The 16,652-nt window shown below is 56.1% G+C and overlaps 2 protein-coding genes across 2 annotated transcripts in view; one reads left to right on the top strand and one right to left on the bottom strand.

The window, feature by feature from the left end:
- Positions 1–1,260, top strand: part of HMGXB3 (HMG-box containing 3) — a 46,901-nt gene extending 45,641 nt beyond the window's left edge. Inside the window, 2 exon segments of the mRNA XM_030327337.1 lie at positions 564–993; positions 996–1,260. Of these exon segments, the coding sequence (XP_030183197.1) occupies positions 564–993; positions 996–1,033 (468 nt within the window). The 3' untranslated portion in view covers positions 1,034–1,260.
- An 881-nt stretch (positions 1,261–2,141) lies between these two features.
- Positions 2,142–16,652, bottom strand: part of CSF1R (colony stimulating factor 1 receptor) — a 29,691-nt gene continuing 15,180 nt past the window's right edge. Inside the window, 12 exon segments of the mRNA XM_030329489.1 lie at positions 2,142–3,116; positions 3,215–3,323; positions 4,185–4,284; positions 4,828–4,939; positions 5,020–5,142; positions 6,063–6,257; positions 6,295–6,324; positions 8,426–8,583; positions 9,179–9,289; positions 9,779–9,883; positions 10,004–10,130; positions 15,102–15,217. Coding sequence (XP_030185349.1) covers positions 2,928–3,116; positions 3,215–3,323; positions 4,185–4,284; positions 4,828–4,939; positions 5,020–5,142; positions 6,063–6,257; positions 6,295–6,324; positions 8,426–8,583; positions 9,179–9,289; positions 9,779–9,883; positions 10,004–10,130; positions 15,102–15,217 — 1,475 coding nt within the window. The 3' untranslated portion in view covers positions 2,142–2,927.

The raw sequence follows: 16,652 nt of genomic DNA, 5'->3' as shown, positions 1-16,652 counted from the left end.
CCAGAGAAGGGAGGTGGACTTATCCAGTGTCACAAAAGCAGATTAGAGGCAGAGCCCTTGTCTCTGCTTTTTGGTGCTTTGAACCAGGCAGTGATTCTTACCAGACACATGTGCCCTTTGCTGGAAGACATGTTAGGACCAGCAACAGGAAAAAGGGGGACATCATTGTCATCATTCATCTTTTCCTTATTCCCTGGGACTCACTGGCTCTGTGAGCTTGTGCTGGGCACTGCCGAAAGGTGAGTGAGCCTCAGCGAGGGCCCCCTTCTCCCCACTCCCTGCAGCCCCAGCCTGAATTGACTAGGCACAGTAGTAAGTGATAACAGCTCAGGTAATCCAACATCTGTTCTGGGAGGTGGCCTCTGTTGCTGTCCCCGTCCTCACGAGGAGACAGAGGCACCGAGGAAGAAGAGAAAGAGGGGACTTGCTCCAGGAGATGTAGGCATATGTGGAGACGTGAGGGTTTACTGGGCTGACTGACCCCACAGCCTTCATTCTCCCCCACCACAGCTTCTGCCTCAGTCATTCCCTCATGTCAGAGTGGTTTCTTCTCTCTCCTCTAGAGCGTATCCTGCCCAGAGCTCTTGGACCAGCATTATACTGTGGACGTGATGGAGGCTGAGCACTCCGTCCAGCACCCGGCCACCAAGACTGCCGCACGGCACATTGTCCATATAGACACACAGTCCAGTCTTGGTGACCCCAGTACCGGGCACCACTCTTCAGCCCTATGCCCTGAGTTAGCACCCTACGCAGCCGTCCTGGCCTCCATTGCAGACAGCAAACCAAACAGTGTCCGCCAGCGGCCCATTGCCTTTGACAATGCCACCCACTATTACCTCTACAACCGCCTCATGGACTTCCTCACCAGCCGCGAAATCGTCAACCGGCAGATCCATGACATCGTGCAGAGCTGCCAGCCTGGCGAGGTGGTCATCCGCGACACCAACCTCTACCGCCTTGGGGTTGCTCAGATCAAGACAGAGGCTGAGGAAAGGGTGAGGAAGAGGAGGTGGCTGCAGTGACAGTATAAGCCAGGCTCTTGCACCGGGACTGGGACTGCACCATCTCAAGCCATAGTGAGGCCCTTGCCCGAGGCAGATCCATCCAGGGAACCAGCGGGAATGTTCACCTTTGGGGAGGCCTCTGATGCTGGGACTGACCAAAGAGCTTCCCTTTCCTGAGCATGGTGGGGCACGGGAGCCATGGTTCTCAATCTCCTGGGGGTCAGGAGAAGCACCAGGACACTCCTTACTAGCCCCAGAGAGCACTTAGGGGATATAGGATGTTCAACAGAGGGGAACGGAGGCTGAGGGAATGCTGGTAGTGGATGGCTTCCCTGGGGCCTGCTGCGGGTCCGGGTCAAGGTCCTGGGGTGGGCTGAAGCGGAGTCCGGCCTTCCGGGGGGGGGGGGAGGCCACTGAGGTAGCTCTTCCCACCCCAGGGAACGCTCTTTCCAGCCCCTGTGGCCACACAACTTCCTTTTAGCCTGTTGCCTTTGACTTGGGGGCCTTTGGGGCCTCATTAGCTCTAGGGGTCCCTTTGGGCTCTTGATTTTCCCAGAGGGGGGATGCATTTCCTTCCTACTCTTCCTGCACCCAGATTTGGGGGAAGCTGAGGAAGGAGAAACAGCCACCGCTCTCCAGGACTGTCTTCTCTGCCCTGAGCTTTAAGGAAGAGGACCCCCTTCCTCCTTTCCCTGGCCACTGCTGCTGCACCCCACATCCTTTCTGGGCCCTGGATCCTCACCACAGAAGGGATGTGGCCCCTGGCATGACATAACCTGGCGGCAGTAGGAAAAACTCCCTTCTGTGAAGGGGAAGCAGACTGGGCCATAAGGAAACAGCGGGACTGGCTCAAGTGCCTAAGGTTTGCTTAGGGCACGGGAATTGGCCGTGTGTTATTTAATTTATTGAGAGGAGTGGAGTAGGTGGCTTTTTTCCCCTCCTTCCCCTGCCAAGAATAAAATTTATTAAATTATCTGTTTTGGTGAAGCAAGAATCAATTCCACGCTCCTTGTGTGGGGCACAGTGTGGTTGAACGGTCAAGGTGCTGAGCTGGTCACTGGACATGAAGAAGGATGGAAGGAGGTCCCAGGGAATCCGCAGGCCCTCGTGTGGCACAAAGAACCAGAGGCCAGCTGTGTTAATGCTGTTAGTTTAATGACAGAGACGTCCCGCAGCGTGACTGTTAGTTAAGAGGAGTCAGCTTGTCGGAGTGTGTGCTGCTTGCTTGGTGTGGCCAGCCACACGGGTCCCCTGCCTTCCAGCTCAGAACGACAGGTGGGGTGGGGGGGGCAGAACCCCGAACTTTTAGCTGCCACCTGGCTCGTTCTAGGGACCAGATCCAGGGAGGGTGGGGCTGTAGAGAGAAGGCCAAAGGGCAGGGACTAGGAGGTACAGTTCATTCTTACAAAAGAGCCCCCCCCTGCTCTCAGGCACTGGGCCAGGCACAGTCTCTGAGCACCTGTCTGCTCTTGCCGTTTCACTTGGCTGCAGGGGGGTCCTCTGCCAAGGCCTAAGGAGCCTTGTCTTCTCAATGTTAGGGGCACTTCATGGCCGTAAAATCAGTCCATTTCCAGTGAGACAAGGAGTTAGGGAAAGGGGTTCCTGGAAGTGAGAACAAGGTTAAGAGAGTGAGCTGGGGGTTCTCCCAGTCGGCATAGCAAACATGAGGCCATAGCATTGAGAACAGTGGGCGAGGTGGGGGGCTCAGCCCTAGCCCCTGATTGGCAGTGATGGCCCAGGCTCTGGAAGCGGGGTCCTCCCGAGACCCCCGTGGATCTCACGTTCCTGAGTTTCAGAGCTGGGCTGGGCTGTTGAGTGAAATGACCAAGGGCAGAGTCTGTAGGTTCTCCCCATGGTGCCCCATCCACGGAGGAGTTGAAGCTTGGAGGAAGGGGAAAGCAGCGCTTCCCTGTTGTCCCCTCAGCAGAACTGGTAGTTGTTGGGCTGCAGCAGGGGCTGGGCGATATCCCCCTGCTCACAGCAGGCCAGGTGCTCGCTAGAGCTCTCCTCCTCGGGCTCACTACTGCTGCCACCGCCACTGCCAGTGCGGCAGCTGCTGCTGCTGCTGCTGCTGCTGCTGCTGCTGCTGCTTGGCAAGTTGGTGTAGTTCTGAGGGTGGGAGAGTCGGGGGTGGTCAGTCCTGACCTCTCAGGCCCAGCCCGGCCCTGCTGGAGCCAGCCACCCACCCTGAGGCCGGCCCCACTCACCGGCACTCTCCTGTCCTCTTGGGCCTGCTTCTGGAGGAGGGAGCAGATCTGCTGGAACGTGGGTCTGCGGGTGGGCTCCAGGGCCCAGCAGGCCTGCATGATGCTATATCTAAGGTAGGACAGAAGCTGCCCGTGGGTCTGCGGACCCAATATGCACACATGCACACGTGGGCACATGCACACACACCCTTACAGTCTTGCCCAGCAGAGGTCCTGAAACCTAGTGAAAAGTGTGCCTGACACAAGGCCTGTGCTAAGTCCTTGATATGCATTATCTCATTTAATCTCCCCAGTAACCCTTGGAAGCTATTTTCATCACGCCCATTTGACAGCTGAGGGGAGAAAAAGCTCAGAGATGCTGTCTTGCCCAGGCTCCTAGAACTGAGAAGGGGCACTCCCGCTGCCTGCAGGTAGGTCTGAGAGGCGGGCTGAGATGACTGTAACAAAAGAAACATGGCAGTGAGCTGGCCACAAGTGCCTGGCCAGACGCGGGAGCGGCTGTGTTGAGAGTGGCTGGGGAAAGGTGTGCTGGGCGAGTTCATGGCCTGCTGGCCCACAGAAAGGCCGTGGTGAGGGTAGGGAGGCGGCAATTCTTGGTGGGCCAGCTGTAGCGAGGTGGTTAGGAGGCTGCATTGCAGGCTGTCTGGTTACACAGTGAAGGAGTGGCTGACACCAGAGAGCCAAGATAAGAAATGAGAAGAGTCTGCCTCAACATAATAATAGAGTCTGACTTCAAAGTCTATCATTTGAGTTAGCACCAGTCCCATTTAAGAGACCTCTGAGAACAGCTACTTGGAAACCAGCGGAAATCCCGCACTCCCTAAAATGGGCTTGTTTTGGCCCACTGTGGGGGAGATGAAGCCTGGCCCTGGAACACTGTGGACAGGGAGAGACTAGGACCACACACCTTTCCATCCCCTTCAGCCAAAGCCTGGGGAATCCTCTCTCCTCCCTGGGGTCCCTCACTTACATGTTCTTTGGGGCGAATGCAGGTTGGGCCATTTGGTATCCATCCTTCACCAGTTTGTAGAACTTGCTGTTCACCAGGATGCCAGGGTAGGGGTTCAGCCCTGCAAAGGCCAAGAGCACGTAGGAGCCCATGCTCGGGGCTCACGTTCACCTGCCCCCCACACCCACACCTACATAAGAGTTACAGTAGGCATAGGCTTCAGTGAAATTTGGGAATTTCAGTGAAATTCACCCCAGCCTCATCACACCACACAAAGAATTCCAGCACAGGCTTGGAATAAGAGGTTACAGGAGCTCGCTGAAGGGCTTAGCCCAAGTCTCTGTGCCTAGCACTCCAGAAGTGAGATGTGCACACTTCAGACAAGGAGGGAAAACTTCATCTGAGGAAGCAGCAACTGCACCGGCAGGCAGATGAAGGAACAGCCCAGAGGGAATGCCTGGCAGCATGGAGCATCTGCCCGGCCCACACGGGAGCTGCACTGCTTGGTTTTCAGACGCTTTGCCCGTCACTTCACTCCCACCAGCCTTTCCTCTGCCCTGGGCAGCAAACACCCTTGGCTGGCATCCTTCGTGAGGTATAGGACACCATGGTAACCAAACACGGGTCAGCCCCAGGCTGAGCCTACACTGGCCCAGTGGCTTACCGAGTGAGAAGATTTCCCAGAGCAAGATGCCATAGGACCAGACGTCGCTCTGAACCGTGTAGACACAGTCGAAGATGCTCTCCGGAGCCATCCACTTCACAGGCAGGCGGGCCTGGCACGGAAGACCCCGGTCACCTCGGACCCTGGCTCACTGCCCCCTCCGCAGCCCAGCCCACCCTCCCCAGCACTCACATTGCCCTTGACAATGTAGTTGGAGTCATTCATGATGTCCCTAGCCAGCCCGAAGTCCCCAATCTTGGCCACACGCCCACTGGTCAGCAGGACGTTTCGGGCTGCCACGTCCCGGTGGATGCACTGACAGAAAGTACTTACAGAGTTAGTCTCGGCCCATCCCCCACTTGAGCCTGAGGTGCAGGGGGAACAGCCAGAGTCCCCCCAGAATGCCTTGGGCTCCTCGTCAAGGGAGTGAGCATCAGTTTTGGTCCTGTACCCTGGCTCCCGTCCCTACCTGCTACCAAGATCCAGGTCTGAGGAAGTTTCATATGGCTGGAAAGTTGGGTGTTTAGAAACCACCATCACTGTGGCCCACTGGGCCTGAGCAGTGGGAGCTGACTCAGAGCCAGGTGACCCGCTTGTGCTCAGCAGCTATGAGCCCTGGTGCTGGAAACAGCCTCTGACCCCACCGGCTGCTGATAATAGCAGCTGCCACTTCAGGGCCCGACCGTGCCAGGCTCTTCCCTAAGCATCTGCACACACTGTAACCCTGTTTTGCCCTCCCAAATCTGCTGTGAGGGGGGCAGTCACAGCCCCCACCTGCTGGGAACCTCCTGAGTTGGGCATATTGTACACATCATCTCCTACCCTCACGACAACTCAGGGAGCTTCCTTTATGGGCCCCACGAGACCGTGTGCTTCACAAGAGGACACAGTCGTCTTGTTCACGCTGTTGACCAAAACTGAAGGAACAAGGCCTGTTCTCGGAAACGGGGTCCTCCGTGGCCTGCTGCACCCCAGGGAAACCGGTCTGCTCAGGCTGGGGCCCTCACCGTCCTGAGTTTGAGGAACTCTTCAGGCATGGGTTTCTCCCACTCACCCCTAGAGGCTGTGTGGCCGCTGCCCACCTGCTCTCTGGCACCCTGGCTCCTCCTTGCCTTCACCACGCGCTCCCCTTTCCTCCCCTTCATCCTTAATCACACAGCCTCACGGGAGATGTGGGGGTTCAGCCACCTCCCACCTCCCTGGATGACCACGTTTGGACCCAGTTTCCAACTCACGTTCTTAGAGGCAAGGAAGGCCATCCCCTGGGCCACCTGGCTCGAGAAGTGGAGCAGGTCCCGTAGCTCCAGTGGCCTCCCGTCCTCCTTGCCCAGGTCTGGTGTGGGAGAGGTCAGGGAAGCCCCACCACACCCCAGCCCCCAGCGGCCCCTGTCCTCCGCCCTCCGCCCTGCCACCCAGCGCCTCCTCACCTTCTTCAGAGAAGGAATCGTTTGAAGAAGAAGTGGAGACAGGCCTCATCTCCACATAGGTGTCTACACCCTGGCTGGAGGAAACCGCTGTCTCTATAAGGAAAAAGGATGTGGGGCGGGTAGGTCCCCATTGCTATACTAACCAGCGCGGGCCTTGGCCTCCAGCTCCCCGTGTCCTCTCCAATCAGCAGGGAAGGGCAGGGACCTCAAGGTCAACTTGAACATCCGTTTCTGACAAGGAAACCCCCCAACCCCAACTGCCACCACATTCTGTGTAAGCGATCATTGATCCCTGCTTGGCCATCCCAGGGAGGAAGCTTACAATTTGTTCTGTCGTTGGGCAGCTCTCTGCCTATTACAAAGTTCTGCACTTTTCCTAATGCCAGTCTGCCCCTGGGATTTTCCTCCTGCTGGTCCTTGCTCTGCCCTCAAGGGCCACACAGAAGTAGGCTCCCTTTTCCCATAACAGCCCTGCAGGGATTTGAGGATATTCTAGGGCCCCTTCTTTGAGCCTTCCCCGCCTGGACAGTGGCTCTCACCACTGGCCAGCTTCACATTCAATCACCTGGGGAGTTGTCAACTCTCCCCATGCCCAGAACACCCCAGAAATTAGGGGTGAAACCCAGTCGTTCACACTTTGAAACCTCTCCAGGCAGTTCCTGTGTGCAGCCTGAGCGGAGGCCTCTGGTCTAGAGGAGGGCTTCCTAAACTGTAATTCATGAGTGTAGGAGTCACCTGGGCAGTCTCATCTAAATGCTGATTCTGATTCAGCAGGTCTGGCGGGCCTGAGCTGTGTCTCTAACAGCTCTTAGGTGATGGCTGTGAGCATAGGCTTTCAGTCGTAGGTAGGTTGGAGAAACACTTCTCTAGATTGAATAGCCACTACTGTTTCTAGTATTCTAACAGGTGTGATTTCTGGCCGTCTCCCCTTCCTGTCCCCTCTGCGATGGAGATGCGCACCTTGACCGTGCCCATACTCTAGTGTTCCCAGAAAGAGAAGGGAGTGTCTTATCTATGCTCTGACCGTGGCAAAACCATCCCCTCCCCTGGTCTAGAAACTATACTTCTAGCCTGGGAACCCGTTGGCAGGATTGGTTCCCATGCCATTTGCCCTTGAAGTGACCCCACCGTATGAATCCTTTCCCCATCTGCACATTTGAAGATAAGAAGTTAATACTTCACTTTAGTTCTCATTTTGATTTGACCTGGCCTGAGGTTCCAGCCTGCAGAGGCCCAGTGTGAGCCGCCCTTTCAGAGGGGTGTCAGAGAACCAGAAGAGGAAGCAGATCCTGCCAGCCCTCCTATTCGAGGATACTGGATGGAGTTAAATGGCCTCCTTCCCCTTTTGCCTCCCCAGGCTTGGCAGCTGACAGTGGCTAAAATAGGGGTTCATTGTACACCCTTCTTGTTCTGATCCTGTGTCAGCAGCCTGGCCCTGAAGCCCCACAACCCCCAAGACTGAGACTTCCAGGACACCACTGTGGCTCAGGTGAGCACTGGACCAGGAGTCAAGGGAGCAGAATCCGAGCCCAGGCTCCGCCCCTGCCCCTGACTCATGTGTGACATGAAACTGGCCACTTCCTCTCTCTGGTTCCCCATGTGGCTTTGTCCATTTGTCTCCGAGTGGCTTCCAGGAATCACAGCAGTACAGAATAACAGAGACGGAAAGTCTCTGAGAGGCTCAACCCCTCAATGGCTTGCCTGGGGAAACCGAGGCCCAAGTAGATTAGGGACCTGGCCACAGACTGTTTTGCCCCTTCTCACCCAACAACCAACAGACTCTGTCCAGGTGCTCTGCAGCCCCTGACGGCATGGGAAAAAACAGGGCCATTACCGCCAAGATCTGCCCATCTCTTGCTAGAGCCCTGAACGGATCTTGACTGACCTTTTACGTACATTCAAGTGACGATAGCATTAACGCCTGTCTCCACCAGACTATGAGCCCCCTGTCTTTGCCCAACATGCTCCTAGAACATAGTAGGTCCTCAATTATTTGTTGGATGACAGAAATAAGTAGTAGAAAAACTGAGTTAGCCCACAGAAGCTGGGGTGACTACTCCCCATGGAACGTGAGGGCCACACAGCCACCGAAGCCTGAGTTCACTTTAGGGACAGACCCTGGGGCTTCCTCCCAGTCCCAGCCTCTTTCCTGTCCTTTGCCAGGGTACTACCTGCGAACATATTTTTCTCCAGGTGATGTTCTTGTAGCCAGCGCCTGCCTCGGGGTCCTGGCCCACACTCATGGGGCCCAGCATGGCCTCAGCCTGCCTTCGCAGGAAGTTGAGCAGGTCGCCGTAGCAACAGTACTCAGTGATGACCAGAACAGGGCCTAGAGCAGCCAAGAGAGTGGGGTAAGTGCACTCCTTATCCCCCCCACCCCCGTGTGAACAGACATGGGGTAGGGCAACAGGACACCCTGGAATGGGGATTCAAGAGCCCTGAGTTCTAATCCTGACTGACTGTGAGCAGCTTTTTCTGCTTTCTGTGCCTCAGTAACCCCATCTGTCTAAAGCAGAGGAACCTCAAAAAACCGTAGTAGAATTCCTTCTTCAAAGGATATCTGTGACAGTTCTGTAGAGGTCAAGGCCCTGGGGTACCTCTGTGGACCCTGTGGTGAATGTCCAAGTGTCTTTGGGTGGGATCTTCCCTCCGGACCCCCGGAATCAGACTCCCTGCAGCAGGGCCTGGGGACCTGCACTCTTATTCCCCTCTCTGGCTGACTCTGATACCCACCAAAGTCTGAGAGCCACTGATCAGAGCTCCCAGAACTATCTATCATTCATAAACAGCTTCTGACCCATCCAGGCACCTGGTGTGGGAATTTGAGGAACGCTGAGATAGATAGGGATCCTTCCAGAACTTGGGGGAGATGGGAAGATGGGGTGGGGTGGCCATGGGCCCCGATGCCTGCCAGGACTCCTCACCTCCGTGGGTACAGGCTCCCAGAAGGTTGACTATGTTCTCGTGTTGGCCCAGGTGACTCATGATCTTCAGTTCTGACATGAGGGCCTCCTTCTCATCTGCATGAGCAGTGGCTGGGAGATGGAGCCACAGGTCCCATAGATGGGGAAGGGCAGGACATACAGAGCCACACGGACAGATGGGAGACACCCAGGAGAGCAAGCAGGGCGTAACCAGGGCCCCAGAGTGACCAGTGACCGAAAGAGGGAAGAGGAGAAATGCGGGCACACAGATAGGAGTTAGGGAGGGAAAGAGGAGAGATGGCCTGTCACTGAGCTGCTCTCGAGTGGCAGGCAGCCAAGCTGTGGGCAGGCCGTGGCCCAGGGTGGCCTCTGTGCACCCCAGCCTCTTTGGGGCTCCAAAGAGCCGCTCCTACACCCAGGAGCTAAGGGGAGGCTGGGGCTCACTCAAGAAGCCAAGAGTCCTTGCCCCCAATCCCAGGCCCTGTCCCCCAGGCTGTGATAGGCCGAAAATGTGTCTCTCATGGCAGGGCAGCCCCTCCCCTAGGTACATGGGCTCCTACCCGCTCCCCCAGATTCCCGAAGCCCCTGCCCCTCACTCACACTTCAGCATCTTCACAGCCACCTTCAGGACGGCATCTTCCTTGCCCAGACCAAAGGCTGTGGCCTCTACCACCTTCCCGAAGGCACCGGCTCCAAGAGTCTTACCTGCCACACACACACACACACATGTACACACACACACACAGAGTCTCCTTAGGTCCCGCCGACAAAGGGCCCATAGGCTCCTGCAATGTATGCGTGGTGGGTGCCAAGACCTCATCTCACCAAACTGCAGGTTGTTTCGGGGGAACTCCCACTTCTCATTGTAGGGCAGCTGGGTGGGGTCGATGAAGGTGTAGCTGTTGCCCTCGTAGCTCTCGATGATCTTCCAGCGCACCTGGTACTTGGGCTTCTGCAGAGGAAGAGGGGGAAAGTCAACCAGGCCTGCCTGCAGGCAGATGGGGGATCTCATCCCCAACCCCCAAGAGCAGGGGGTGTGGGCAGTCCCAAGGCATGGTGGGAGGAGGCAGGGGTGGCCTGAGATGTGGTGAGAGGGCCCGGGTCATCCCATGTCCAAGGCACTGAGAGCCCCGTCCTTGAATGGTTTGGCCTCACCATGTGACCTGCCCTTCTCTAAGCCTTGGTTTTCCCCACCTGTGCACTGAAAGATGTGAGCAGGGTCACCTCTGAGAGCCTTGACAGCTCTGATAACTTGGTAATTCTCGAGCCAGGAGGGTGGGGGGCCCTTGAAGTATGTCCGTCCGTCCATGCATCCATCCCCCCATCCTCCCATCCAAATAGTGTCTGGGTTTATTTTTAATTGTGGCAAGATGCATACAACAGAAAATTTATCATCTTAAATTTCTCATTCTCATTATTTGAGTGTACAGTTCAGTAATGTTCATTCCCATTGTTATGCAACCAGTCTCCAGAATTCTTTTCACCTTGCACGACTAAAACTCCTTACTCATTAAGCAGCTCCCCTTTCCTACCTCCCCTGAGCCCCGGGCCACGTATCCCTTGAATCTGCCTACTCTAGGTACCTCATTTAGTTGGAATCACACAGTATGTGTCCTTTGTGACTGGCTTATTTCACTTAGTATAATGTCTTCAAGGCTCCTCCGTGTGTCAGAATTTCCTGCCTTTCTAAGGCTGAATAACATTTCCAGACAAATATTTCACCAAACTCCTATTTGTGCCAGACGCCACGGATTCAGAATTAAAGAAGAGAAAGCCCTGCCCCGTGGCATTTGCATTCAGGGGGCTAAGACAGGCATTCAACTCAAATTAAATAGATAAATAGATAAATAGATAAATAGATAAATAAATAAATAAATAAATAAATAAAGAGAGGACATTTTCAACTAGTGCCGTGAAGAAAATAAAGCAAAGTGATGGAACAGAGAGAGCCAGGTGCAACTGAAGGTGTAGGGCAGGGAAGGCCTGAGGAGGAACCAGCCAGGTGACTGGCAGACGAAGCACTTTGCAGGTAAAGTCAATAGCAGATGCATTGGCCTGCAGGTGGGCAAAGTCCTGGCAAGTCCGAGGGACTGGCCGGTGCCCGTGTGGCTGGAGGGGGTGAGGGCTGTTCCAGAGACAGGAAGGTCTTGAGCGCTGGGATGAGCGGATTCCCTCCTAGCTGCAATGAGAAGCCCTCGAGGGCTTGACGCCGGTCTTTACACGGACTTTGCACTGCGTTTGTTTTAAGCTAGAGGGAGAGGGAGAGGGCAGAGCCAGATCTAGGAGGAGGAGTGACTGCCTCTCTCTTTCCTGCCCAGGGTGGCAGCTGCTTGGGGGCATCATGCCAGGGGGTGGTGCCCAGGAGAAGTGCTGATGGAAGATGGGCTTTAGGTGGAAAGTGGAAGCTGGGCTTGGGCGGTGGAGGACACTGAGGCCTTGGGTCAGCAGTCCACCTCTTTCCGGTCAGCCCTAGGGGACAAGGACCAGCTGGGCTGTGCTTAGCCGCTGGGCTCCTTCTCGGGTCACCCAGCCCAGGGGAGCTAAAGGGTATGTGAGTGGGTGTTGGGGAGGAAGGCAGCCTGTGGCTGCAAGTTGCGTCAGGTTAAGAGAAAAGACTCCAGATAGCTGTAGGGGAGAGCTTCCAGATGGTAGTTTGGGAGACGAGACTGCAGTTAGACATAAGGAAGAACTTCCAGGTTCTGATTCAGGAGAAAGACTATAGCTAAACTTAACATCCATGCTGTGACTTGGGAGGAGAGTCTGAAACGGGACAAAAGGAGGAACCTCCTGAGGCACAGAGGATTCAGGCCCTGCGTGTGGGTGCCTCCCCAAACCAAAACATGGAGAGAAAGCCGGGAAGGGATTCTTTGACCTCCCCTGGCCACTTCCGTCCCCAGGGGGCTTCTGTGGCCAAAGCTGTTTTTCCTCCTCACCACTTCTCCTTCTTCTGGCCCATGCAGCTGGGCCTGAGTCAGCCCCCTCCCCAGAGCTGCTCTCCTTTCCCCACCCCCAGCCAGGCAGGGGATATTGGGGAAAGGGAGGGGGATCACAGGAGGAAGAGATTGTGTGGCTGGATCTCACAGATCTCTGAATCCCAGACTCTACCAGGAGGAAGACACAGCTCTCTCCCCGCCACACCTCAGGCATCCCTATCCCTTCCTCTGCTTCTGTGCCACCTTGGCTCCCCAGGGCTTCTATGTAGAGGGTCTCCTCGGAGGGTGAGCCCTTACAGGGAAGGTGGGATGGGCCACCTCAACCAGGTTTGCTAACGGGAGTAGTTCCAAAGAGAGTAGGGAGTGCTCCTTGAGCACCCCTGTGAGCTGCGTTCAGCCAAGCCGAACACTCAGTGTGCTCCATGTTTCTTATTCCTCGCGGCAGGCCCAGGCCCAGGCTCACCCCCACTGCCCTCGGCGACTGAGATGGGCAGGGAGACATCAAAGTCTTGTGGCCCTCCCTGTCTAGGCCTGCTGTTTCTGGGCTGGTGGATGGTCTCTGTCTTGGGAAGGTAGTGACCTCAACATGTCCCACTGGAAACCTTGGAGACCCTCCTGTCCGGCCCCAATAGGCCTCCAGTCCCCAGAGGTCGGTTCTGACTCCAGAATCCCAGCTTGCACTCCTCCCTATCTCATCCTTTCCTCTTTGAGTCCCTCCTACCAGCCTGCTGACTCCTGACCTTTTCTCCTCCCCCTTTGGCCCCCCTGTGGTCTGGCTGGGGCCAGAAAGGCGATGACTCAGCCCTGAGGCAAACAGCCCTTCCCCCCACCCCCAGCTAGCCACCCCTTAGTCCAGGCTGAATTCTCAGTGCAGAGGCAAATCTCAGAACCCCATGGGGCAAAGCAGAGGGGAATTGGGTGGAAGGCCCTGAGGCAAGGCCAAGGCCATCTTGACCCCTCAAGGTCTTGTCTCATGGGATGCCCTCCTTTTCTTGGCCTTGGATGGGCTCAGGGGGCAGCTGAGTTTCCTGGATGGGAAATGAGGTGTTTCCACATTCCAAAAATGGTCCCATGGAGAGAAGATAAGGTGCCCTCAAACCAACACTGGCCAAGGGCGCTGGACAGCTCAAGGTAGAAAGGGCTGGAGAGGGAACTGGACCCTTCTCTGGAATCTCAGCAGGGGTGTCATGGGCTGAGGAGGCAGCTCTGTGGGGCACTGGGAGCAGTTTTCAGCTCCGTATAAAGAAGAAGTTGGCAATAATCAGAGCTGCTCAGAGAAGGAACAGGCGGCCACAAGAGTGAGTTAAGTCCTGTCCATAGAGGTGGGCGAGCAGGGCCCGCTGTGTGTGTGTAGTCAAGGAGATGCCCAACCTCAGACACCCCTCCAGTCCCAAGATGCGTGAGCTAACTCAGGTTCCCCAGTCAGCTTCCTCCTGGGACGAGGGCGGGCAGCTTCCATCCTGAGCTCTGTCTGTGCCCAGCACCCTGCTAAGTCCCCTACCTACATTCCGTTGTTGAATCCTCACGACAGCCTGGTAGGGTGGCCACCATTATTAACCCCATTTCACAGTTGGAGAAACAGAGACAGAGATACTCCCAACTTCCCCAGAGTTCTAATAGCTGGAGACTGGCAGAGACAGGACCCACATCTATCCAACTCCCAACCCCAGACTCTCAGGAGGCTCTTGGAATGTCAAAGAAGACGTTACCATGGTACAGGTGGGGAAACTGAGGACCAGAGTGGGCAGTGAGTCAGCCAAGGTCTCATGGCAAAATAGTTTTGGAGCTGGACACAGATCCCTGAAGTCTTGGTCTGAGGCCTTCGTTTGCTGGGTGCTGGCATGAGCATGAGAGCTGACCCCATGGCCCCCAGGGTGCCCCAATATCCTGTCCACACTGCCTACTCCAAGCCCTCTTCTCATACTAAAACCCCCGAGGTGGGGAAGAGAAGGCAGCAGAGGAGGCCCACCAGGTGGTTATTCACCCCTAAATCACATTGCTCCCTTGTTCAAACCCACGGATGGCTCTGAGCCTACAGGATGGGGTCCAACTTCTTGGACCCCTCAACCCGCCCCACCTGCCTCCTCCCTCTTCCAGGGACCAGTATTTTCAGAACTCGCCTCTGTCTTTCCCCCCTCCCTCCCCTTTGCACACATTACCCTTCCCCGGAGATACCCTTTCCCTGAGCCTTGTCTCCCCCTGCTGCACACCCCCACCCCCACCTCCATTCTCCAAGGTCTGTCCCACCCATGCCAACCACCTCCTCCAAGCAGGCTCCCTTCCTCACCAACAGAAGAGATCCTTCTACCTCTGACCTCCCACAGGCCTCAGTATCTATTGCAGCGGCCACCATCTTTTGTGTAGGAAGGCAGCTAGGCAAGGTGGCAGAGGCCTCGGGCTGGCATGTGGGAGGCACCTGGGACCCTCGGGCAGATTCTTCAACCTTGCCACCCCCCAGTTTCCTTACTGTAAAATGCTGGCTGCTACACTCCCTGCTTCCAAGTTGTTGCGAGGGAAAGATAAGATGATTCAGTGTTTCACGTGATGGTTAAAAAACATGTTTTTTTTTAAAAACCCAGCCTCTGCCACTGACTGGCTGTAGACTAGAGCACTGTCTAAACCTCTCAGAACCTCAGCTTCCAACTCTGTAAGATGGGGTTAGTGATGCTATCTATATGCTGCCATTGTTGAGGGCATTAAGCTCTGTAATCCATACCCTGTCTTTTCCGGTTATTTGACTTGCAGCCATCTCCTGCTCTAGACGGTCAACCCTACGAGGCAAGAGCCTCAGAGGCTCTGAGTTTGGGCTCACTTGGCACCCAGCCACTCACGTTCGCATACAGTTGGCGCCCGCTGAAGAGCGGCTGGCTGAATGGGTGACAGAATGACTGGGTGTGCGGGGGCTAAAGGCTAGATCCTTGCAACCCGGTGACACTCCCCCAGGCCACCAGGCGCCTGGCTCCCCACCCCACCACCCTGCCCAGGCTCACCTGCTTATACTTGTACAAAAGCAGCAAGAGCAGCAGCAGCAACAAGGCCATGATGGACATGCAAGTGAGCAGCACGGGCGTGAAGAGCAGCTCGTCGGGGAGCTGCGTGTGGGCTCCTGGAAAGGGAGAGCAGAGGAGGGAGCCGGCAGAGAGGGCCTTCAGGACCCTCCGCCACCACTGAGAGCAGGCCACTGCACTGCCTGGAGCACAGTAGGTGCTCAGTAAATGCCTGTTGACCGAGCAGTCTTCTCCCCCAGAAGCCCCAGACCCTCGCAAAGCCTTCCTGTAGACCCGCCCCCAGCCAGGGGGGGGAGGACGGCGTCTCCAGTTCTGCTCATGCCTCGCCCCAAACCCTGCCCGAAGTCACAGCGTCTGTGGCTGGGGAACCCCTCAGGTCGTGCAGTACCCACTCCTGCCAGTGCAAGGAACCTCTGCAACAAGCTGGCTTAGTACGGCTGTGGCTTCCATGCACACATGCGCACGTGCGCGCGCGGCACACACACACACACACACACACACACTAGTGATGGGTGTTCAGCTCCTACGCCTTTGGGCAGCTCAGACAGACAGACCTGGAGGTTAGACTGAACTCTGCCTTCCCAGCATTTCCCTGCTGCTTCCTCGAGGGCCCTTTGGAACCACACAGCCCTTCTAAGGGTCTGAAAGCCTGGCTCATGGCCACTGGCTCTCTTCTTCCCAGACCATTAACCTTAGTTCTTTCAATGCGTTTGAAGGACGTAACTTCCATTTTCCACATCAACACCAGCGTGGTTCTGAGGCCAGATCGCACCTCTGCCACTTAGGAGGTGTGTGACATTGAACGTGTGTGACTTCTCCCTAAGCCTCAGGTTCATCATCTCCCAAGCGGGAAGGAAAATAGTGCCAACCTCCTGGGGTCATGTGAGCTCGCTGAGATAATGACTGTAAGGTGCTTAGCACAATGCCTAGCACAGGGTAAGCATGCAGTGAAATGTCAGTATGGTCTTTTTAATATATGACCACCAGCAGTGAGACAGAGCAGCCAAGGGCAGCTGCACGCGGAATCTGGCCCTGGTTGCAGCTGCCCCAAGGCACCTGAGGGGCCACCTCTGAGCCAGTCCGAGGCTCCCACTCTGTCCGTCTGCCCAGAGGGTCTCGCCGGGGCTTGCCATACAGTGGTGCTGAAACCTGGCTGTTGGAAGTCGGAAGGTGCTGTGGATCTCTACGGCTCTGGGCCTCTCACACCCAGACACCTGGAGCCTTTGTGCGACACAGAGAAAGGCACCCCTTCCTCTAAACGGACACAGCCTGCGTCAGCGCCCAGTGCTGGCCATCAGCCCCACCCTCCGACAGTGGCCCTGAATGGATGGGGCTTGTGTCTCTGGAGGGAAGAGTCCAAGAGGGATGGAGAAGGCTGTCAAGGCTGGCCCTGGGGTGGGGATGGACTGTGTTCACTTGTTGCCTGTCTCTGTCACCAGGCTCTAAGCCCCATGGAGGCACTGCTCACCCGAGTGAGTGCTGGGCACATAGCAGATGCCAAATATCCACACTTGTGAATTAGTGAGTGCGTTA

The sequence above is a fragment of the Lynx canadensis genome, chromosome A1, assembly GCF_007474595.2.
Source record: "Lynx canadensis isolate LIC74 chromosome A1, mLynCan4.pri.v2, whole genome shotgun sequence".
Taxonomy (NCBI): domain Eukaryota; kingdom Metazoa; phylum Chordata; class Mammalia; order Carnivora; family Felidae; genus Lynx; species Lynx canadensis.
Note: the sequence above shows the minus strand (reverse complement) of the source record. Positions and strands in the feature narration are given on the sequence as shown.